The 21,949-nt window shown below is 48.4% G+C and overlaps 8 protein-coding genes across 8 annotated transcripts; 4 read left to right on the plus strand and 4 right to left on the minus strand.

The window, feature by feature from the left end:
• Positions 1 to 283: 283 nt before the first annotated feature.
• On the plus strand, positions 284 to 2,540 carry N7516_003615 (WD repeat NOL10/ENP2 family protein; the record flags this gene model as incomplete). Its single annotated transcript, XM_057216335.1, has 2 exons — positions 284 to 500; positions 562 to 2,540. 2 exons carry the CDS (start codon positions 284 to 286, stop codon positions 2,538 to 2,540), a joined length of 2,196 nt encoding a protein of 731 aa, XP_057078218.1.
• Positions 2,541 to 3,656: 1,116 nt separating this feature from the next.
• On the plus strand, positions 3,657 to 3,989 carry N7516_003616 (uncharacterized protein; the record flags this gene model as incomplete). Its single annotated transcript, XM_057216336.1, has 1 exon — positions 3,657 to 3,989. The coding sequence occupies one exon, from the start codon at positions 3,657 to 3,659 to the stop codon at positions 3,987 to 3,989; it is 333 nt and encodes a 110-aa protein (XP_057078219.1).
• Positions 3,990 to 5,807: 1,818 nt separating this feature from the next.
• Positions 5,808 to 6,870, minus strand: N7516_003617 (RNP domain protein; the record flags this gene model as incomplete). Its single annotated transcript, XM_057216337.1, is given in 2 exon segments — positions 5,808 to 6,459; positions 6,470 to 6,870. The coding sequence occupies 2 exon segments, from the start codon at positions 6,868 to 6,870 to the stop codon at positions 5,808 to 5,810; spliced, it is 1,053 nt and encodes a 350-aa protein (XP_057078220.1).
• Positions 6,871 to 8,012: 1,142 nt separating this feature from the next.
• Positions 8,013 to 10,015, plus strand: N7516_003618 (NADP(+)-dependent, decarboxylating phosphogluconate dehydrogenase; the record flags this gene model as incomplete). Its single annotated transcript, XM_057216338.1, has 5 exons — positions 8,013 to 8,029; positions 8,375 to 8,511; positions 8,574 to 9,025; positions 9,082 to 9,510; positions 9,575 to 10,015. The coding sequence occupies 5 exons, from the start codon at positions 8,013 to 8,015 to the stop codon at positions 10,013 to 10,015; spliced, it is 1,476 nt and encodes a 491-aa protein (XP_057078221.1).
• Positions 10,016 to 11,512: 1,497 nt separating this feature from the next.
• Positions 11,513 to 14,628, minus strand: N7516_003619 (uncharacterized protein; the record flags this gene model as incomplete). The annotated part of the gene is made up of 5 exons (XM_057216339.1): positions 11,513 to 12,522; positions 12,582 to 12,839; positions 12,955 to 14,116; positions 14,220 to 14,318; positions 14,392 to 14,628. 5 exons carry the CDS (start codon positions 14,626 to 14,628, stop codon positions 11,513 to 11,515), a joined length of 2,766 nt encoding a protein of 921 aa, XP_057078222.1.
• A 1,192-nt stretch (positions 14,629 to 15,820) lies between these two features.
• N7516_003620 (uncharacterized protein) lies at positions 15,821 to 17,206 on the minus strand (the record flags this gene model as incomplete). Its single annotated transcript, XM_057216340.1, has 1 exon — positions 15,821 to 17,206. The coding sequence occupies one exon, from the start codon at positions 17,204 to 17,206 to the stop codon at positions 15,821 to 15,823; it is 1,386 nt and encodes a 461-aa protein (XP_057078223.1).
• Positions 17,207 to 19,058: 1,852 nt separating this feature from the next.
• N7516_003621 (uncharacterized protein) lies at positions 19,059 to 19,493 on the plus strand (the record flags this gene model as incomplete). The annotated part of the gene is made up of 2 exons (XM_057216341.1): positions 19,059 to 19,122; positions 19,162 to 19,493. The coding sequence occupies 2 exons, from the start codon at positions 19,059 to 19,061 to the stop codon at positions 19,491 to 19,493; spliced, it is 396 nt and encodes a 131-aa protein (XP_057078224.1).
• Positions 19,494 to 21,221: 1,728 nt separating this feature from the next.
• N7516_003622 (uncharacterized protein) lies at positions 21,222 to 21,744 on the minus strand (the record flags this gene model as incomplete). The annotated part of the gene is made up of 4 exons (XM_057216342.1): positions 21,222 to 21,361; positions 21,423 to 21,513; positions 21,569 to 21,650; positions 21,710 to 21,744. The coding sequence occupies 4 exons, from the start codon at positions 21,742 to 21,744 to the stop codon at positions 21,222 to 21,224; spliced, it is 348 nt and encodes a 115-aa protein (XP_057078225.1).
• Between the last annotated feature and the right edge of the window lie 205 nt (positions 21,745 to 21,949).

The raw sequence follows: 21,949 nt of genomic DNA on the forward strand, positions 1-21,949 counted from the left end.
GTGAAATCGCACCAAATAAAATAGCAAAGATTTCAACCACCAAGGCTTATCGCATGAAGTCAACAGAAAGTTGAAATGCGTAATCCCGGGGGACGTTCGCCAGGGACACTCGGGCCAATCACCAAGCCCGTTTATCACGTGATCGCTATCAGCGGCTTTTTATCGCAGGTTTTTTTTTTTATCTTTTGCAGATTCGCTTTCGCCAACACCGATAGGTTGCAAATCAGTTGCAGATCACCTCAAAAGAACTGGCTAGGCCTTTTCTACACCAGAATCTACCAGCATGAAGCTGTCCAACCCATCCGAGGTCCCGGTATATACCATCTCGGGATCAGACAGTGCTCGCCCGCTTCCCGAATGGCTTGCTAGACGACGAAAGCGCAGCTTGAAGAATGATCCCGAGTATGCCAATCGAGTTGAATTACTGCAAGACTTTGAATTTGAGGAAGCAAGTCACTGTGTGCGAGTCAGTGAGGATGGAGAATGGGTTATGAGCACAGGTTCGTACCAATAATTCCCGTCGGTTCTTCAGAGCGCACACCCTAACACCATTTCTTGCAGGAACTTACAAGCCACAAATCCACACCCACTACCTCCCGCAATTGTCCCTTTCATGGGCGCGCCATACAAGTTCACTCAACAACACTTTCATCCTACTGTCCTCCGATTACACCAAATCCCTCCACCTCCAGTCTGATCGATCTCTAGAGTTCCACACTCCCTCAGGCTGTCACTACACCACTAGACTTCCCCGGTATGGGCGTGACATTGTCTACGACCGTCAGTCGACTGAAGTGCTTGTTCCTGCAGTTGGTGTTAACCAGGATGGTATGGGAGAGGTATACCGATTGAACTTGGAGTTAGGTCGATACATGCGGAGTTTTGAGGTTGACGTCGGCGGTGACGATTTCACATCCACAGGTGGCGGAACTCTCCAAGGTGGAATTAACACAGGCTCGGTCAACACCGGTGCTATTGCGGAGCAGAGTCACAATCTGCTGGCCTTCGGAACTTCACTGGGGACAGTTGAGCTATGGGATCCTAGAGCTAAGGGACGTGCGGGTGTGCTCTCTACGCCCACACAAGTTGGACTACACGATGAGCGATCAGAGATCACAGCTCTAGAATTCAATCGCTCCGGCATGAGCCTTGGGACTGGCTCGTCCAATGGTCTTATTCACCTCTACGACTTGCGTTCGCCCGTTCCCTTCCAGGTCAAGGACCAGGGATACGGGTTCCCTATTCACACCCTCCAATTCCTCGAGCAGTCATCTGCAACACAAGCTGCGACAATTGAACCCAAATTGCTCTCTGCCGATAAGCGCATCATCAAGCTCTGGGATATCGAAGATCAAAAACCTTGGACCTCCGTTGAACCGGCTGTGGATCTCAAGTCTGTTGCTTGGTGCAAGGATAGCGGCATGCTCCTCACAGCCAATGAAGGCCGACAGCAACACTCATTCTTCATCCCACAGCTTGGCCCCGCGCCCAAATGGTGCTCATTCTTGGACAACCTAGTTGAAGAGATGGCTGAGGATCCAAATGACCCCAGCGCATTCAAGTCTGCTCAGTCTAGTTCTGTCTGGCCCGGTTTCACGCTTGTGCCTAGTGAAGAGGTCGCCAAATGGGACGCCAAGCTCATCAAGGCAGGTGGAGAGCCCATTGATTTGGCATCCTACATGCAGTCCGGAAAGATGGTACCTTACTCTAAGGGCTACCAAGTATCGAACTTTGTTTATAACTCTATCACCGGGTTGTTCCCCGACACAGAAAACCCCAGAGCGAAGAAGGTGGCCGAAATTATGAACAAGGAGCGGGAGAGCCGGATCCGTGGCAAGAAGAAGGTTGCGGTCAAGGTGAACAGGAGACTGGCCGAGAGGATGCTGAACGCGGAGGAGAAGAGGGAGCGCAAGCATGCCAAGCGCCTAGTGGAAGGCTCGGGCGACCAGGAAATGGCTGATGCTGCTGTCACTCCTTCTGCAGGCGAGGACAAGAATGTATTGGGCGGTGGCCGTTTCGCTCAGCTGTTCGAGGACCAAGATTTCGCAGTTGACGAGACTTCACGCGAATTCCAGCTGCTGAACCCCAGTACGGTTCCCCAAGCTGCTGCCCCATCAGCTTCGAGAAAGGAGCGTGGCTTGACAGCAGTCGAGCAAGAAGCTATCGACGACGTGCCCGGTTCAAGCTCCGACTCCAACTCCGACAGCGAGGCGGAAAAGCCCGCCAAGACAGCAGCTTCCAAAAAGATTTCTTCTGCGGACTACAAGCGGACGAAGCGGCCTCCGCCTCGTATGCAAGTGTCTTCCTCGAATCAAGCCAACTCCACCCGGGACCGCTCCTTCGGCTCCCGTGCGCAGAATATGAAGTCGAAACAAAAGCCTGCACGACGGGTTGGTGTAGTCGGCGAGCAAGAGATGAGCTTCAACCCTGCCGGGAAGCCGAAGCGCGCTGCCCCCGAAGTGCGCTACGACAAGACCGACACATCGTTCAAGGCCAAGGAACGCCGCAGTGCTTCTGGCAACACTTTCCGCAAGATGTAATATGTCTTGCCATTCTTGGCCCTTTCTTGTGCCATTTCCTTGACACTATACAATCTTGTCTAGTCAAGAAGTCTCTAGCCCAGGTCTACGAACCATGCTCTAGGTCTTTTCGTCTTCCGTTCATTGGGTAGAGTCTTCCCACGGGCAAGTCTGTCCGCTTCTAGCCGAACCACTGCCGAACACCAGGACCAACCTTTATTACTCCCATGAGCAATTAGGCGCTATGCAAGGTGCTGCTGTGTTGATCTCAGGGCTGCATTTTTTTTGAACCTACGGCAACTTTCTCAATACCCTATTTGCACACTATCTCACCATCATAGACAGCTTTGGTGTGGCGCCCGAGAATTCAAAGCTCTGGTGCACATATTTATTTTTGGATGACCACTCTGTATCTTAATGTCTCAAAAGCGATGCCAACAATCTTGAATACCATTAAACTATTTTTTGACTTTGCTCCTCAGACTCTTCCAAGATTATGCCTAGTCTGCCATACATATTAAATTGCTTTCGACCTAGACTCAACATACATACAGTGCCATATAGTAGTTAAAGAAGTGCCTAGCTAATACCAGGATGCTTACTGTATTTAGTGAAAAGTTGCATGTGTACTTCTCTTGACTGTTATGCACATGTAGGTTCATATGGGTTGAACCTCAACAAACCTCCTTGAGGTTCAGGTTAGAAAGTTTGGAATAGTCCTACACTGCCCAGGTCGTTCCGCTAGCCTAAGGGAGGAATGAAAATGAAGCTTTTCGTCTCCATACAAAGCGAGATATCTCCATTTGTATGCTGATGAAAGGCTTCATTTTCGAGAGTTGTCAACGCCAGCAAAATCAGGCTACTTTCATAATAAGGGAAGTGTCATAGTAATTCAGTATTTTAATTCTTCTGCCAGTCTTAATCCAGGCGGCCAGGCCAAAGCTAGGCGAAGGAAAGGAAAGAGAGCTATCAAACTATATAGGTTCTATCACATAGTGATGCCCTAGGCATCCAACACAAGATGACATACCACGTAATTCTAACGTCTATTTTATTCTTTCTCTCTATATTTGCAATCTTAATTCAAAGTCTTCCTCTACATCCATTTCAATACACCTGGGTATCAACTTCGCTACGATGGCATCAGATAAGACAGAGTGCAATCCAGAGTGCAATCAGTTCGGGAGATTCTGGAGTGCAGTACTCGGAGCGACCGTTACAATTATTCTATGGAAAGCCGTGGAGAAATGCTACAATTACTTTCAACGGAATACCACAATATTTAACGCAAGAACCGCTGGCGGTGATGATATTCGTGCACTGGATGACCCAGACAATACTCCTCATCTCCCAGTTCACAGTACACCTGTGACATCGCCGGGGTATGCTATTTCAGATATGGATCGAGATATCAAGAAGGGGTTGGCATATAAGGAGGATCTACACAGCACTGGAGCGACAAGACCATGAAATGGTTCTGTTTAATATCCTAGGCCTTTAATAAAGGGGAGCCTAAAATAGGATGCGAAGTAGGAAACTGAAATTGAAAGAGACAAGGAGGCCTTCTATATGTGCTCGGTCATCACATTAGCTACCACCTAATTGCATTCAAGCTTTAGGTGGAGTTGACTTTGCAGGGGAACGGGGTGGGGATATATCTATTTGCTGGAATCATAGTGGTCCTAGTACACTGTATCTTCAATGTCTTCAAATTTTGCTTCCGGAAACTTTGATTCTGTTACAATAACGAAATATATTAAACAGATCACCCTCTAGAACACTCTATCAATTTTACAGGCCTCTATGTCGAGGCATGTAGATAGATAGACTCCCTCTCCTTCTTTTTCCTTCTTCTCTCCGTCTCTTATATATGCCACAAAAAGGGTGTACCATATCACTTTTAAGATTGACAAGTAGGGGCAGTCCTTGGGAAACCCTTTAGATATTCACTTCTTATACAGCTTTGGTAATATGTGAAAAATAGATTGATGCCTCGAAATTTTGTCAATTTATGATATTTTCAAATCGTAAGGAGAAATACGCAAAGAATGTGCACCAAATGAAGTCATCAAATACACCCAAGAAAGAAAAGGACATAGGAAAAGAGCCCTCCAACTCCCCACCCAAAAATAACACCCAAAAGAGAAAAAATAAACATACACCGAAAGCAACATATGTACTGGTTGCTTTCAATCGCCAACAAGTGTACAAAAAAGGCGTGTTTCAACGTAAAAGACTCGTAACGCAGCTCGTCATCGTGGCAGATATCGTTGGATGCCAACAAAAAGGGTATCGTGTCGCAGAAAATGTCGTGGTCATGGATATTTGTGTGTGATCGTATGTATGTGTGTATGTTTCGAAGAAGAGGCAATCAATGTCTGTAAAACAAGAGAGCCCAAGGCCAAGGTCAAGGGTACAGTGTTTATTACTGCTACCCTGCCTTTATCACCCATCCGCACTCTCCGCATCGGCCTCCTTCTTCTTGGGGAAGAGTGAGATGTGGTTATTTACCGCCCAGATTGCGAATCCAGCGAGTGCAAGGAGGAGGAAGAGGACGATGATGATAATCGCAATGGTGATGTTGCGTTGAACCATGTTGGGTGAAGACGATCAGCAGATCGTGGTAGAGAGGTAAATGATTTGGTGAGATGTGTGTAGAGCTTCGATTGTTGTCAATCCGATCGGAGGATAGGTAAGATCGTACAAGGCGTGGAATTCAAAGTGGTAGGCCGTGTGCAGGTGGGCAGCAATGCGTTGGGTGGGATATGTATACACGGAAGTATATAGCTTCGTCGGGCTAGCTCTGTTCGCAACACACAACTCTCCTTTTTCAAGAAAAGTGGGATTATAGATCGGAAGAATGTGAGAAAGGAGAGATAAAGAAGATTGGGTCAGCTGGAATGTGAATGGTTTTAAACTGGACTTTTTTTTTTCTCTCCCAGCCATGTGCTTTTAGAGGGGCTGGGGAACTCAATGTACTAACCACATACTGTGGCCAGGTACCCAGCATACTCCGTACAGTATATGTGCATTATAGGGAGGCTAGGAATAACAATGAATTGATGCATTTTGTTTCAAGGTTGTTAATGGAATATTGTACTTAATATCTTGGAAGTACAAGTCCATGGGTGCAATAACAACTAACTAGAGAAGGGAAGCCTAAGGCTAAAACTGCACTCACGTGATCCATGCTGCGTATGCAGATTTGATACAAATCTCAAATTCAGTTAATCTATAGTAATGGAAAAGTATAGTTCTTTGCATAAACAGCCGATTACATTCATAGAATTAGCCCAGAATCTTCAATCCTCCCTTGGTTTTGGCTGGCTTTTTGATACCATCCTGCTTCACTTTCCCACCTGCTCCACCGGCGTTATCAGCCTTCGGACCCTTGCCTTTGCCTTGTTTCTTTCCATGTTTCCCATACTTCGGGTTCGAAGCTGGGCGAACCTCGGTCATGGCTCGGCGTAGTAAGATTGGGTGTGAACCGATGTATTTCCCTTGCATTTCTCGACCGGCTTTGAAATAGTCCTCGCTATCACTAAAGCTAACAAATCCATAGCCTGCACTCTTCTGGGTTCGCTTCTCTCGGACGACACGCGCTTTCTGGACCGAAGGGTAGCGAGAGAATGCCTTCAGCAGAGATTCATCCGTCACTTCGCCTGCGAGGTTACCGATAAAAAGGCGGAAATGTGCGGGGTCCCACTCCAATAGGGTTGAGTCGGTCCATGTCTCACCACCACCAGACCGAATGACTGTCTTTTGTGACTCGGGCTGTGGGACAGGAGTTCCCGGGCCGAAGGTTGGAGTTCCGGCTCCTGTGTTCACGCCTGAACCGGGCTGGTTCTTAGTGGGATCTTCAGTGGGTTTGTTGTAGGCACTCTGCCACTGCGCAATTTGAGCTTCGGTCTCTGCGTCAAAGCCGGGGGGCGTTGCCATTCTGTGGGAACCCTGTGTTGGCCTGGTTGGGGGTAGACCCGAAGGGGTTCGCAATGTGTGGGACGGTCGAGCCATACGTCTCGGCGTATTGAGGTTGTCCATAGTAGGAGGGCCCACCCTGGTATGCCTGAGGTTGTTGATAATGGTTAACGTAGCTGTTGGTGGGGGTTGCGTATCCAGCAGCAGAGACTGGCGGACGCGAGACCGAGTGGGTGTTGGCGCGATGCGGTTGACTGGAGGCTACCGCGCGCGGCTGGAACGCCGTAAAAGCGCTGTAGCCGGTTGGTCGAGATCTACCGCCATGGCTTGCAGAATTGGCGGTGGGAGGCTGCGCGGCGTTGGAGGATGGAGGTGGGCGGGGCGGAAGAGACGAGGGAGTCTTGTTGAGACCTGGAGGAGGCGGAAGGGACATGATGAATGGGATATCCAAATAGGGAAGCGAGGAAAACGAGACACGAGAGACGAGAATGCTAGATGCAAAGTAGCAACCGCAACGTACCTTCAGGGCCTGACTGACGCCGCAGTCATTCGCCAGACGTCACGCTTGAGATAGGCACCCGAAGGATGAGCACTTGCAAGAGGCGAAACGTTTGCGGGGCTTGCAAATGATCACTATAAGAAGGCTGGAGGGGTTTATAAATGGGCGCCTTCAAGAACTACGCTGAGTTGAAATTAATGAAAAATGGGAATGAGAGATGACTTTTTTTGGTTACTGAATGCGCTGGCCAGGCCGTTGGCGAGGGCTGTGTCACATGATTTGATCAAGCTTTCCTGACTCAGCTATGACATAAGCACTTTGGCAGCCTCGGGCGAGCCCTCGTGCTGAGTCATTCCGCTGCCGGCCTTGCTACCCCCACTCTAGTCCCAAAACAGACTAGCGTAGACGCAGTCGGGAATGAACGCATCGGCAAGTGATTTCTCCGTCGCAACTCTACCAGAACAGTTCACCGATGCGTGGACAAGGTGGGATAGGGGTTGATTCGGATGGTTTCGATGAAGTTACATGGATATTCGGTTGAGTTTCTATTTCATTATTCTCTCTACTTGATACGTTATAATTATATAGTTACTAGGCAGTATGTATGTTAGTTATATGTTGTAACTATAGGATATTGTTCAGTTCAAGTTACCCCTCCATGCCCCGCTATCATACACAAGGTACTATGTAAAAGCTGCAATGTCAATCACATGTACTCCGTATGTTTCAAAAAGAAAAATCCAAACAGAAAGATGCATATACAATATACAACATAGCAATAAACGGAATTAAAACCCCGGTCCGGCTTTCCAAATTTACAACAGAACCCGAGTGGGTTGACACCGGACGACTCTGCTCCTGTACCTAATACTTGGCGCCACACCGGAGACAGTAAGAACGACGTTGGTACATGGTACCCCCGCCGGTATGTCCCACCACAGATGACGGAAGAGTTGCTCCGTCAGCCGGTTGGGGCTACTTCTTCTTCTTTCCCTTCCCCTCCTTCTTCATCTTCCTCTCTTCTCTAGATTCACCTTTACTTTCATCAATACCCTCATATCTCACATATAATCGTCATGGCTGACCAAGCTGTGTAAGTCTACCTTTTCCCCTCTTCCTTCGCCAATTCCAAGTGGTTACACCTCCCTGCAGCTTGCAGTGATAGCAGAGCGCATAGATCTTCAATGCTGCTCACACATCATGCATCAGCTCTATTTGGAAGATCGAATCCCTATAGATGCTCAGGCAAGATGATACCATTGGAGCTATGCTACTGCGAGTCTCTGATCTTTTTTTTTCCCCGGAAGCTCACGGGTTTCCCTTCCTTTTTGTTCCCATTGTGATTTGTACCCTATTGTTGACAAGAGACATTGATCGCTGACGATAGCGCCCGTCTCGCCGGCATCAATGTCGGCGCTCCGGCGCACTTTGCTCCTAGTGCTGATTTCGGCCTCATCGGTCTGGCCGTTATGGGCCAGAACCTGATCCTCAACGTTGCTGATCACGGATTCACCGTTTGCGCTTACAACCGTACAACCGCCAAGGTTGACCGTTTCTTGGAGAACGAGGCCAAGGGTATGCTCTACAGACAATAATAGGTTCCAATCCTTTATCCAAAAATGCTCATTATACAACAGGCAAGTCCATTGTTGGTGCTCACTCCGTCCAGGAGTTCTGTGCCAAGCTCAAGCGCCCCCGTCGTATCATGCTCCTCGTCATGGCCGGAAAGCCCGTCGATGACTTCATCGAGTCCCTTCTGCCTTTCCTCGAGAAGGGTGATATCATCATTGACGGTGGTAACTCCCACTACCCCGACAGCAACCGCCGCACTCAATACCTCACTGGCAAGGGCATCAGCTTCGTCGGCAGCGGTGTCTCCGGTGGTGAGGAGGGTGCCCGTTACGGACCCTCTCTCATGCCCGGTGGCAACGAGGAGGCCTGGCCCCACATTAAGGACATCTTCCAGGGCATCTCCGCCAAGAGCGACGGCGAGGCCTGCTGCGACTGGGTCGGTGACGAGGGTGCCGGTCACTACGTCAAGATGGTTCACAACGGTATTGAGTACGGTGACATGCAGCTGATCTGCGAGGTAAGGCTACTTTCAAGCAAAATATTTTCGGGCAAACCACTGACATCATCATTTAGGCCTACGATATCCTCAAGCGCGGTGTCGGTCTCTCCTCCAAGGAGATTGGTGATGTTTTCGCCAAGTGGAACACCGGTGTTCTTGACTCCTTCCTGATCGAGATCACCCGTGATATCCTCTACTACAACGACACCGATGGCACTCCCCTTGTTGACAAGATCCTCGACAAGGCTGGCCAGAAGGGTACCGGCAAGTGGACCGCCATCAACGCTCTGGACCTTGGCATGCCCGTCACCTTGATCGGTGAGGCTGTCTTCTCTCGCTGCCTCAGTGCTCTCAAGGATGAGCGTGGCCGCGCCAGCAGCATCCTGAGCGGTCCCACTCCTAAGTTCGAGGGCGACAAGCAGGCTTTCGTCGATGACCTTGAGCAGGCCCTGTACGCCTCCAAGATTATCTCTTACGCCCAGGGCTTCATGCTCATCCAGAACGTACGTATTTCTTTTTCTTGCCAGCCTCATTGATAGTCATTTTCTAACCTCGTCCCCAATATAGGCCGCCAAGGAGTACAACTGGAAGCTGAACAAGCCTTCCATTGCCCTCATGTGGCGCGGTGGTTGCATCATCCGCTCCGTCTTCCTTAAGGATATCACCAATGCCTACCGCAACAACCCCGACCTTGAGAACCTGCTCTTCGACGACTTCTTCAACAAGGCCATTAACAACGCCCAGAACGGCTGGCGTAACGTGATCAGCAAGACCGCTCTGTGGGGTATCCCCGCTCCGGCCTTCTCCACTGCTCTCAGCTTCTACGACGGTTACCGCTCTAAGAACCTGCCCGCCAACCTGCTCCAGGCCCAGCGTGACTACTTCGGTGCCCACACTTTCCGCATCAAGCCCGAGAACGCTAACGAGACCTTCCCCGAGGGCAAGGATATCCACGTTAACTGGACCGGCCGTGGTGGTGACGTGTCAGCCTCGACCTACATCGCATAAGCGTGTTAAGTTGAGGTATGTTAACAGGGTAAAAAATTTGGATGTTCAATGTATTTAGATGTCTCCATGGAATGCCCATGGTCCGTAACGAAGTCACTTGTTTTTCTCTTCTACGTGTTTATTTGCTGTCTATGATTTAAGTGAGCCTTTATTACGACGTATAAAGTATGCGTTCAAACTGTAGGAGAACACACTTGTTATGATAATACTTTGAGGTCGGACCGCCAAATTTTGCCAAATTTTGCCAATTTTGTGGAATGAATATTGATTCCAGTGAACTTCCCTCTCCCCCAGAAGGTAATATTCGAGTGGACTCGCCAGTTTTATCACCTCCTTGGTGCCTCTCTTAAACCTCATGTTAACAAACCCCCGCGCCGCTTCCCAGTGAACACATGAGCTATGCCCTGGAGATCGAGTGACTAAGCCACGTGATGGTGACATCCCTCTGATGTAATCCAGACCGGAAGTCACCTGGGCACCTTGGCACCTGGTGATTACATAAGAGAATTTAACCACTTGGCCGGAAGATCAGGGGGACAATCGGACCGATTGTCACTGCAGCGGTATATGACAAGGTTTATAAACTGCTCTAGAGCCATGTAGATAGACATAATTGTCTTTCTCGGTGTCACTAGCTAAATCTAGGATGCTAGCCAAGTTGAAACCTCGTTTGGGGGCCTATAAAGTCCTGGTTCTTCAGATCATATTCTCTCTCCCCATTTCTCTTCCCTTTGTTATCTAAGACTCCAGGGCTGCCCTGCTCTTAATCCTAGCGCAGTTGCCCCCCCGCTACCCTCCACAGCGCGGCCGTAGGGGTGGAGGGTCTTTGACGTCCACTGCTCGTACACATTCATCCTGGTTCAGTTGTCCTTCCACCGTGCTATTGTTTTTGTCTGTCGGTATGCCAGTGGTGATTTTGTATTGCTTCTAGTTTGTCTCTTCAAGCGACAACGAATACGAACAAGTGTTTCAATTTTTTTAATAGATAATTTAACTCTACCAAGTAGAACCACCAACATCATCAAATAGATCAAAAATCATATAGTCATAAGGAGAAAAAGCGCTGGTCCCCAAGAAACCATCAAGTCGTATCAATCGTGTAGGGAATATGCTAAATGAGCAAAGCACTCCCAGAACTTCAAAAGTGAGGTGAAGTGAAGTGAAAGTGAGAGAAGAAATAGAAAAGGAAAAAGAAAAAGAAAAAGAAAACAAAGACGCCCAACACAAAACAATAACAAGACCCAATCTCTATGCACATCGCAGTAATCAATCTGTGATTGGAGTGTTCAGTCTATGAAATCAGCCAACCGCGCAAGTAGGAAATGGTTTAAAAGCAAAACAAGAATCAAGAATTGAACCAAACAGAGGCCCAGTCGCCAAATAAAAATGATGTTGAGAGGTGGGCGGGGGAAGAGCTGGAGACCAAGATAGTTAATATAGAATAGAAAACCAAAATAAAGAATAGGGCTGACTGGAATGCCCACATATACTCATCCTTTACGACCAAACATGGAAACCCGGGAGCCCTGCTCCCCGTCTTCCGCTGCCACGTCGGGATCCAGCAGCCGATTCAGCCCCACCGTGATTGCCATGCCTACCTTCATCCAGGCTACGCCGCGAGGCGCCGAAGTCGCTCATAGCAAAGAGCAGCGGCTCATCGTCCTCGGGCGCTTGTCCGGACAGCGTCCGACCTGTGCCTGGCCGCTGTGCAGAACCGCGTCGGATCTCTAGCGTAGAGTTGCCACTATTACTTCCACTAGCGTTGCCATCGCGGTCTTGGTCGCGCTCAGTCAGGTGCGGGGCGAGGTTGGCGCCCCGGGCAAAGCTGCTGGATGCCGAGTTGAGGGAATGTCCGCCCGAGTAGCCCCGGCCGCGGGTGCTGGCGAACCGTGGCTGGTAGACATGGGGGTTGGAGGAGGCTGAGGCGCTAGTTGGTCCAGGCATCTGCCCGCGTGGGGATGCACTCTCCCGGTACGGTCCCGCTGTAGAGCTGGATGGGCCGCTTTGGTCCTCGGCCGGGGATTGCTGGGCTTTTTGGGACTCATTCTGTTGTTGGGCGACACCTAGAGTGACATTTGGGGGCTCATCGGCACCCAGACTAAGGCTGCGCATGCCAAATGGGAAGATTTCATCATCTTCGCTTGTAACGATCGGCCGGCGCACGGCTGCAGAGCTCGAGCGACGATAAGCAGGGTCGAAAATCCGCGGCGATGTTGGGATGTCAATAGCACCTGCGGTAGAGGAAGGCCCTCGCGGGTTTTCTGTACCGGGATGTTCTTCTAGCGTCGAGTCATGGTGTATGCGAGGGATTCTTGCACGGTGGTCGGTTTCAATGTCATCAGCAACGCTGTTTGAGCTCAGACGGGAGCGGATAGCAGGAGTATGGGGGGGTGTGGGGGTGTGGGGGGGGATATAGGTTTCCCTGGAGAAGAAGCTGTGGAGATGGAGGTGCCCGCAACCATCGGTGGGACTCCTGACAGTTGCTTGCTCGAAGAAATGGAAGACCGCTGCATGTGCATGGACTGTGACATTGAATCGGACAACGCGGCGTTTGAATCTCGCATACCGCGGAAGCGAGCAAGAGCTGCTGCGGTGGGGTTCGGCTGCCTAGGGCCAGGCTGAATAGATTCAGAAGAGGACATATTCATTAGATCCTTCTTCGAATCGAGCATCTTCAAAAAATCGGAGATATTCTCGTCATCGGCCTGAATGGACTCTGCACTCGTGCCTGTAGCTTCCGTGAGTAGGCCGGACCCGGGTTGTGCATTGGATGATGTCGCACTCGCTCGACCGCTGGAGTTGTCATCTTCCAGTCTGTTTGCCCCTGCAGAAAGGCGGCCTCGTCGGTGGCTAAAGGAGCTGCTATACCGGGAGATAGGAGCAGGTTTGGGGGATGCGGAATTAGAGGATGATATAGCTTGTTCGGATGTAATGGTTACGGGTCTGCGCGCTGAAGCGGCAGAAGAAGGGGGCGGCATGACGCGGGAATCGGCAGATGTTCCTGTGGGGATGCGTGAAGACATGTTGCGGGGGAGAGACTCCTAACGGAGAGTCTGCTACAGCCGGGGAAGCGGAAAGAGGGGGAGCTTTGAAGGGTTGGAATGAAATGGAGGGACGGCGCGAGAAACTTGTGCCTCCACCTTCACCAGCAATCTGCGCAGCACGTCCTGAAGGATGGACTTTGGCAGGAGGGAGGAGTCTCTTGGGTGACTCTGTTGGGGAAGGGGATCCCGCGCCCGAATCTCTCATTGCACGAAGTGCTGATATAGGGCTTGCACCTGTTGTTGGGCCAACCTGATGGAAGGTCGAGAGACTGCCATATGCACGTGTGCAATCTGGATTCTCAACGGTCCTTCTCTCCACTGGCACAGAACCGACTTCAGGATTTGGGCGGTTGACATCATCTGAAGGCAACGATGGACGAAAGATCTCGTCGTCAGCACCCATAAACCTCGAGCTCAGCAGCGCCTCCGAGTCATCAACGCGGAAATCGCAGTTCGTCCGATACGTAACTTGAACTGAAAAGGGACCTGCGGGCGATTCCGTAACCCCAAAGCTGTAGGTGTCCACCACTTTTTCGCTTCCCTCACTCAACGGAGCTGTCAAATGATCCAGTGAGAGGCCATCACGGGCAGCGCTCCCATCTAGCACACGGTACTTGATCTGGAGAGCTGGACTCTGCCGCAACTTCTTGTTGCGTTTCGAGAATCTCCATGCAGGCAAGAACTTGGAGTAGGTAAATAAGGATCGGAACAGCACGATGCTTTTCTTATACACAGTCGGCAAGATAGAGCCCAAATCTGTCGGGGGTCTGCTTGAGGACCCTCCCAGCTCGATTCTCCACCGCTCCAAGATAATCTCGTCGTTTTCTGATTGGTATGGCTTTGCACGGGCGCCCTCAAGCGCCGCGAGCGACTCGCGCACGTCCCAACGTTTCCCATTCTCATCGAGAATCACCAGACTTTGATTATTTGTGAGAGATTTTGTGTCTAGGTATGTTTCGATGACGAGGGGTGGGGGTCGATTGTCCGTTGCATCGCATGTTCTCCAAGGTCGCAGGGGTTCCCGAAGGATATCTGTATCATCCAATTCAACGTTGAACTGGACCGAAATAAACAGAGTTAGCATCTACCACTTTCACAACTTCCGTATGCTTGACTGTCCCATGAAGCATCACAAATCCGACCATGAGATGGAAACATACCCAGCGGTTGACTCTAGGGGACTCAGAGCCCTTGTTATAGGAGGCAGGTAGTGCAACTCGTGAATGTAGGATAATCAAAGCGGCTTTTGTGTGATAGTTCTGTTAGAAATGGGATTAGCCATCAATAAGCCATCCTGATAAGTCATTGGAGGGGCGATCTGAATGACGATACCGATATTATCTGATTCAACCGGGTCAGGGCCTCCTTGCCCAGTACCGCATTCCTCCCCTGCTCGGACGGCTGAGGTCCCGGCTCTATCCCTAACCCCCTGGCAGAATTCGACCCCGTGTCGACGGTTGGGGAGCTCGGGGTAGCTTCCTGTTCTCTGCGGTCGTCCCCAGCTGTCGGTCTGGGTGGAAAGTTAGGCACCGGAGACGGCGCCGTCGATGATCGGGGATGTTGATGCATGGTGGGCGGCTAGTGGCGAAAGCGTGGTTAGCGACCATCGACATACATGTGAACAAAAGGCAAGAATGGTATTACCCTGATGGAGCGGGTCCAGGGAGGTGCTGGATACGAGTGTTATCACCGCCGGAATCTGTTATCAGGAACGCAATCGGGCAGCGATGGTTCCAGGACTGAGGGCCATGCTAACAGAAGAGGAGAATGATTTCTTCTAAGTATGTCCCTGAACCTGAGACGGTAAATGATTCACGATAAGACAATGGGCGGCTAGCATGTGGTCTGGGGGTGACTCCGGACTGGGACCTTCGGAGCAGGGCTAGAGCTTCTCCGCACGGGTAAATGCAGTTGGATGAGATCGTCGGTGTGAGATGTAGTGAAAGCAAGAGAAATATAAGAAAGCTCGTGAGAAAGAAATGAGAAACAAGACAAGATACAGAGAAAAGAGAGAGAAGGGGTGTGTGTGATAATGAAGATAGTTCGTCTGTGACGCACATCCGGTGACTCGACAGGTCTCGAGTGCCCTAGTCAGCCTAGAACGCCACACAGATGATGCAAACATGGGGGTTTGCTGCCTATATTCTGGTTTATTCTTTTCTCTCTATCTCTCATGTTTTACTTAGATCTCTCTTACCTTTTTTTACTCAGAGATAGGCTGTTGTACAAACCGGGTTACTATGCACGGTCGCAAGGATCGCCATACCCGGGCAAGGTACCCTGGGAACCTAATAAGCACATAAGCAATCACGACTTACAAGGCGTGATATTAAAATATTTACATAGTTACATAGTTATATAGTTACATGGCCTGGGGGTTAGGTATCAGGTGATGAGTAAACCCGTTAACATATAATAAAGATCTTCTTAAGATTTCCCCATATTCTATTTTGGCACGTTACACCGTTATCTGATCCAACGTCATAACATCATTCTACTACATACTAGCATAGACATATATATATATATAGAGGAAAGCTTGACTTCCCCATTGTTGATCATAAACATCATATATTGAAAGAAAAAGATATATACTCCCATGAACAAAGGATTGCAGAATATGATCAAAATACACACAAGACACTGTGGGAGAGCAAATTAGTAACAAATATACAGCTATATAAATCAAGAATATACACAAAATTTGGGCTCAACCCCTCACTGGCCATTCTGTTTAATGGTAGCAGATGCGAGCATTCACTTAAAGGATTGTCTTGAGCACCGTAACGGGATCGCTCTTGAACTTCGAGTCCTGATCACCCAAATGGGTCAACGCATCAATGAGCTTTATAATAATAGGTTCAAGTCCCGCACCAAGAGCAAGCGGGTTGAGAACACCACCAAGCTCAGTACTCGTGGTGCAGCCACTCTCGGTCGTGCCAGCAAAGGCATTCTTGATAAACTGGATGGCCTCGGGAATGGCAATGATTTCAGTGGTCGCGTGACCACCACTGGCATACGTAGTAAACTTCACATTTGCATCCCAGTTACACCAGGAATTAACCATAGTGTTGGCATCGGCATAAGGAATGACTTCATCATCTGTAGCGTGGTACACAAGTGTTGGTGCTGTCGGGGTCTCGTCCTTGTTCACAGCCATGCTGTTCTGCTTCAATACCGACTGAACGATCGGGTCGAAGATGAAATCCTTGCCTAAAGTTTGGAAGCTAGTGTCAAAGATTGATCGTTCAAAGAACGTCGCGAGATCCTCAATGAAGCATTGGGACGCGGCTTTGTCCAGTATCTTTTGACCTTCTGCCGTCATGACCTTGTCAAAGAAAGGGGCCAGGTCAGCACCGTAGGCGCTTGGTCTTGAGAGACCCACGAAAGCTGGGGGAAGCAAGCCACTAAAGGCTGTGTCGTCAATCTGATACATTGTGCCAGTAACGTTGGCGGGAGTTCCACCCTGCACCCAGGCCTTGATGTTCAACTCTGACGCATATTTGGGCTGCAAAGAGGCGGCCCAGCCGGTAGCAATGGCACCGCCTGAATATCCGACGCCGGCAATCATGGGGTTATCAGTGAGATCCAAGGTCTTGAAGCTCGTCACGGCCCGGATACCATCCAATACACCCATACCTGCGAGACGACCCGGTCCAAAGGCAGCATCGGGTCCCTCGTAGTCGGGAGAAGCGACGACGTAACCAAGAGCAAGGTAGATCTGAATGATCAATAGCTCGACCGAAGCGATCAAACTGTCCTGTGGCGCACCGAGCTGGTAGGCATAGCTAGGCTGGCATTTCGATGCAGAGCTATCGTAGGCCGTGGCGAAGGAAACGAGACGATCGAGCTTAGCGTTCTTTGGCTTGAACACCGTGGTAACTGTTGCAAGGGCCGAGCCATTAACTGAAGTCGTGCGGTAAAGCAGCTGATAGGCTTCTACATCAACCGGAACGATGCCAAAGAACGCCGCAGTGATATCGCGTTGGTTCAGGATTGTCCCAGGCGCCTTGGAAGCGTAGCCAGCAGGCGGCTGATAGAACGGATCTGTGGCGGGAGGCTGAACCGTGCTGCGAGAGACCTGAGCAGGCAGCGCTGAGGCAATTGAACTGAATGCCATCAGCCCAACCAGGGCAAGGCGCACCATGCGTGCAAGGGGCAATGCCATTTCCCCGCTCGATAGAGGAGAGTCGGGGCTGTGATACTGGAACTGGACAAGGAAAGGGATCCTCTTCACATTATATACTTCGGACGATCTAAACATCTAAACATGGTACATACCTTTTCTTCCCAAGAATGTGATCCATATACGGATATGTTACCGAGGCTGGTGAATAGGGCGACGATCATTGCCCCTGATTATCCGGAGACTCCATAAGCAGTTCGGGGCAATGCATGATCTGTCTGATGCCCTACAGATCCACTTGTTGATGTGAAGTTAGTATTATGTCTTTTTCCCACAGAAGCATGAATACATGAACTTAGTTGACCGGTCTGCGAATAAACTTATTCAATAGACTCACTATCTACCTTTATTTTATTTTATCTTCAACCTCTCGATGGAAGTTGGGGCCCAAAAAAAAAATCTCAAACTCGCGAAGGATCGGCGTTAGCCCCGCACAAAGAAAGTTCTTCACGCGTAGGAAAGCCCTTTAGATGCAATATCCGAGGCTGATTAGTGAGACATTTTATTGGGGAAATCTTGCCCATCCTCCAATGGAAACGTTATGGATACGCGTCGGGTTAGAATAATAAACATGACTTGTCTCCATATTCCGTATGAGGACAGACTCAACTGATTGTATACGAGTGCTCTAACCCGATATTGCCTTAGCGTTACCCCTCATTGTGCGGAGGATATCTTGCAAGAAGCAGCCTCCTGCATAAGAGGCTGTCATTAGCTCCATATTGTTCCTTCACATGAAAGAGCTTGGGTTGCATTCTTCAGCTTTCTTCGTTTTCAATATACTCGGAATTGGGAGATAAGCCATGTGTTGAGCCGAGCAGGATGTTAAGAAGCAGATGACACTTCCCTTTTTGGTAAGGCTGAAGCTTGGAAGTAAAAAATATATAGAAAAATATATAGAAAAATATATAGAATAGAATAGCATCTAAGACCGATTGGTGGAAGTAAAAGGAACCTTGGAATTATCCTTTGTTGTTCATGGAAAATATACTATAGGTTGTATCTAAATGTCTGGGGCCCTTGGTTTGATGCAGAGCGTCATCTAACAGCGGTGGAAGCTCTCTTTCCATCATTTTTGATTTAACGTATCTTTTATTCTTTCTTATAATTTGTCCCCCACCCAGTATGTTCCACCACTACTCACTGGATCCCGGACCGGATGGCCACGGAAATATCGTGGAATCCTTCCCACCGACACCAGATCCACCTTGTGATATTCGCTGCCCAGTCGGAAATTAGATTTCCAAATGGTGTAGGAATGATAGAGCGCCAAGCTGTGGAATTGATCCTTCGATGTGGTTAATAAGTGTTGTATGGATTACTACTAAGTAGGGGAGAAAACAGAAGAAGAATGATAATCTATTATAACTAGAAATCCAGGGGATTATAACCCCTGGTAACACCATCTAAACAAAGGCTCAGTCTGTAGGAAACAAGCAATCAAGCAAACATGGGACGATGCTTCAACAATAAGAAATATCTGCTGGGACCATTATGGTGAGAAATCCTATGTAGGCTGCAGAATCTCGCTGTGTCACTGGTAGTAACCATTTTCGGGTGGTAAAACTAAACTTATATATCACAGATCTCTTTATTAATACAAAAGACCATTGTAGTAGCGAGAATTCTTTGAGGTTTTGCTCTTTGTTCATATTTTACTATATAAATCCCTGCTCTCTCTTCAGGCCATCATAAATTGGTCCTATACATGATTACAGCGTTCTCTCTCGAAGAACAAGAGACTATATAGCAGAGTGCAGTCTTCTCCTACCAAAGATTATCCTCAACCCCATCCACTCCATTATCTAGCGACATGCGTGTGCAAGCAAGTCCCTTCGTAACCCGCAAGCACCATATTCCGGATCCTTGTGATGATGGTGAGGGCTATTGTTGGGTAAGTGTTATACTCCCACCAGAGGCAAGGAATGGCACCCATAGTGACGAAGCAATTATGTTGTTTGTAGCTCGGAAGTGCAAAGATGGCCAAACCGCCCTGACCCACCAGCCACTGCATGGGCTGCGGGACCACTGTATTTCGTTGCCAGTCAAGTGGAATACACCTAGGCAGAATCTGCGTACAGTTCGGGATCAGGCGGCGGCTCTCGGATCATGGTGGCTTGTCCAAATTCGTGAAAATAGGGTTACTATTGACCAGGAAATACTTTTTGATGACCGCACCATGGGAGGACTTAAAAACATGTTGGATGTGATCCCTCCCGAGTGGGAAAAACCTAAGTATTCAGATTAAAGAGAATATCATGCGGATTGTTGTTATGGTAATCATCATTTGTTCCGGCCTTAGCCGTACATTCTAGCTTTTTTTTTTTTAAAAAAAAAAAAACAAACAAACACTAAAAACCGAAAAATCAAAGTTATCCATACAAGCTGTAAAAGGGAATGGCTTAAATATCCAGGTCAATTGCCCTGGTGTCTCCGACCTTTCCACACCGGTCTCCGCTGGTCCCGAGTACTCTGGGGTTTCCACGTTGGGTTTTTGGGCGGTGTTATGGAAGGTGGAAAAATGATGATATTTCTAAATAGCTGGCTATGTCCAGGTGGCTCCGGTTAGCTGACTATCCCATAACAGGCCGTGTCCACGTTCTTCGCGTGTATTTTGAAGCACTTCCGTAGCACAGTTCTGGAATACTCGTTGGGGTGGTCGTTGACAGCGGTGTCGAGCTAGGTCACTGCGTCTGTGATGCGTCTGTGACGCTGGCTTCAGTCGCTTTGAATGCGTCGTGTTGAACAATATCCTATGCTTGCAGGCATGTTTGCTACAGACTGAGCCTTCTTTTGTTTGCTATTTGTTGTTTGCTACAATTGAGCAATGTTTAGATGGTTTTAGCAGGGTATATATAACACCCTACATTTCTAGTTTGATCAATCAACAATTTCTTCCTGTGCTTTCTCCCACATATAGTAGTAATCTAACTCCATAGATTGCTCAACACATCGTAACCGGCTAGGAACGCCTTGTACTCCTGGAGTTTGCGTGAGGCTTTGCCTTCTCGATGTCGTTGATGGGCACGTAATTATCTCCGAGTCTCTCATTGGTTCATATTACTAGGAGTCACTTTATAGAAACTAATGTTGTAGTTATTAACTGAAGCTTGCCGATGCTTAAAGATGTCTGAAGACCTAGATTATAAGGTTAATAAAATTAATACCTTTTAAAATGGGCATAAGGACTTCTAAGGTAAACTAAATTTGCTCATCAAGATGAAGGTCTTGGATGGTTTTTCGTTCTGGTCGAAGCACTCGCATGGCTATGTACTCCCTCGAGCACATATTTGACGCCGATGAGAGAAAACCAAAGGTACCCAGACTCTTACTCAGAACCTGTTTGCGCCTTCGTAGAGTTCCTCCACAGGGAAAGCTATCAAATACTGAGGTTGTAATATATGTATCAATAACACGTCATACTTTAACATGGCGGTTTGAGGATTTTCCATGTTTTAATACCCTGTTTTCAACCCTATATTGCACCATGTATATAATGCTCAGTGAGCGGATACGGGCGCTTAGGGGCGTGCTCAGATCAACTCAGTGAGCAAAAGACGGCAAGGACTAATCTCGCTAGTAAACACAATTAGAGTATGAACAAGCCAATCCTTATTTCTATGTTGCCTAGCTACTAAAAATAGGTTCATTGGCTAATTCTAAGCCTGCAATGTGTCTACTACATATACCACCTTGTCAGTATGCTTAGACTACTCCCGCTAACCTCTGTTATACTATATAACAGTTTAAGCTGTCATGTCCCACTCTCCCAGAGAGAGTCGTAGGACTCAAAGTGGATCCATAGGATCCCTTGGAGGTATATAGATAGAGAATTATATGACCTCGGCTAGCCTACGTATAACTAACTATAATAGTAGAACTCGGAGTGAGTTAGAAGGCTTAGAGTTTAGTTTGAATATACGTAGTACTAGTTGTAATTGCCTTCGCAGTAGGACTGTATGTTGTATAATATATCTTACTCCGCGTTCTTACAGTATCCTTGCAAGCCCTTCAAGCCACAGTAGTAATCGAACTCATCCCCACCCATATGGAAGCCGAAGGAGAAGCAAGAAGGAGTACCAGCCCATCCATCCATAGCGTATGTGTCCATTTTGCCTGCATGTTAATCTCAGATTAGAAGAGTACATTGTTAATTGCTCGGGAACGGAGTCCTCACAGTCAGGGCATTGATCAAATTGTTTAGTGCCTGTATTGCGGTTCCGGTATCGGGTGCATGCAAAAGTCGAGGCAGCGGTGTCGAAGTCCCACTAAAATAAGTTAGTTATTGTAACCTTGCAATTGACCAGTTATACTAATACTCACGTATGCGTCTTGGACAGCGTTTTTACCGTTACGCTTGCCACAGGCGCAGAAGTTGTGTAGATCAGCAAGAACGCCCCCGAAGCTGGAGGATTTGTTAGTACACAATTTGAGAACCTAGGATATAAAATAAAGGCAACTTACAAAAGCGAACTAGAGATAAGAATTGATAGCTTCATGTCTTCGGACAGGAAAACTAGAGCAGGTAGATATAATAAGGTGCTGGTGAGAGTCGAAACAAGTCGGTAGTCAAAAGGTCGCGTGGTTAGGTGAGACGACGAGTGACGGGAAGAAGGAAGCAGCCTTACTATATATATAGCATATTCGAGGAAGAAAATGGGGGATGAAATGGATCAATATGATGGACTTTTGTTATGAGTAAGC

This window comes from Penicillium verrucosum (assembly GCF_028828655.1).
Source record: "Penicillium verrucosum strain IBT 35672 chromosome Unknown utg000001l_segment0_segment0, whole genome shotgun sequence".
Classification (NCBI taxonomy): Eukaryota; Fungi; Ascomycota; class Eurotiomycetes; order Eurotiales; family Aspergillaceae; genus Penicillium; species Penicillium verrucosum.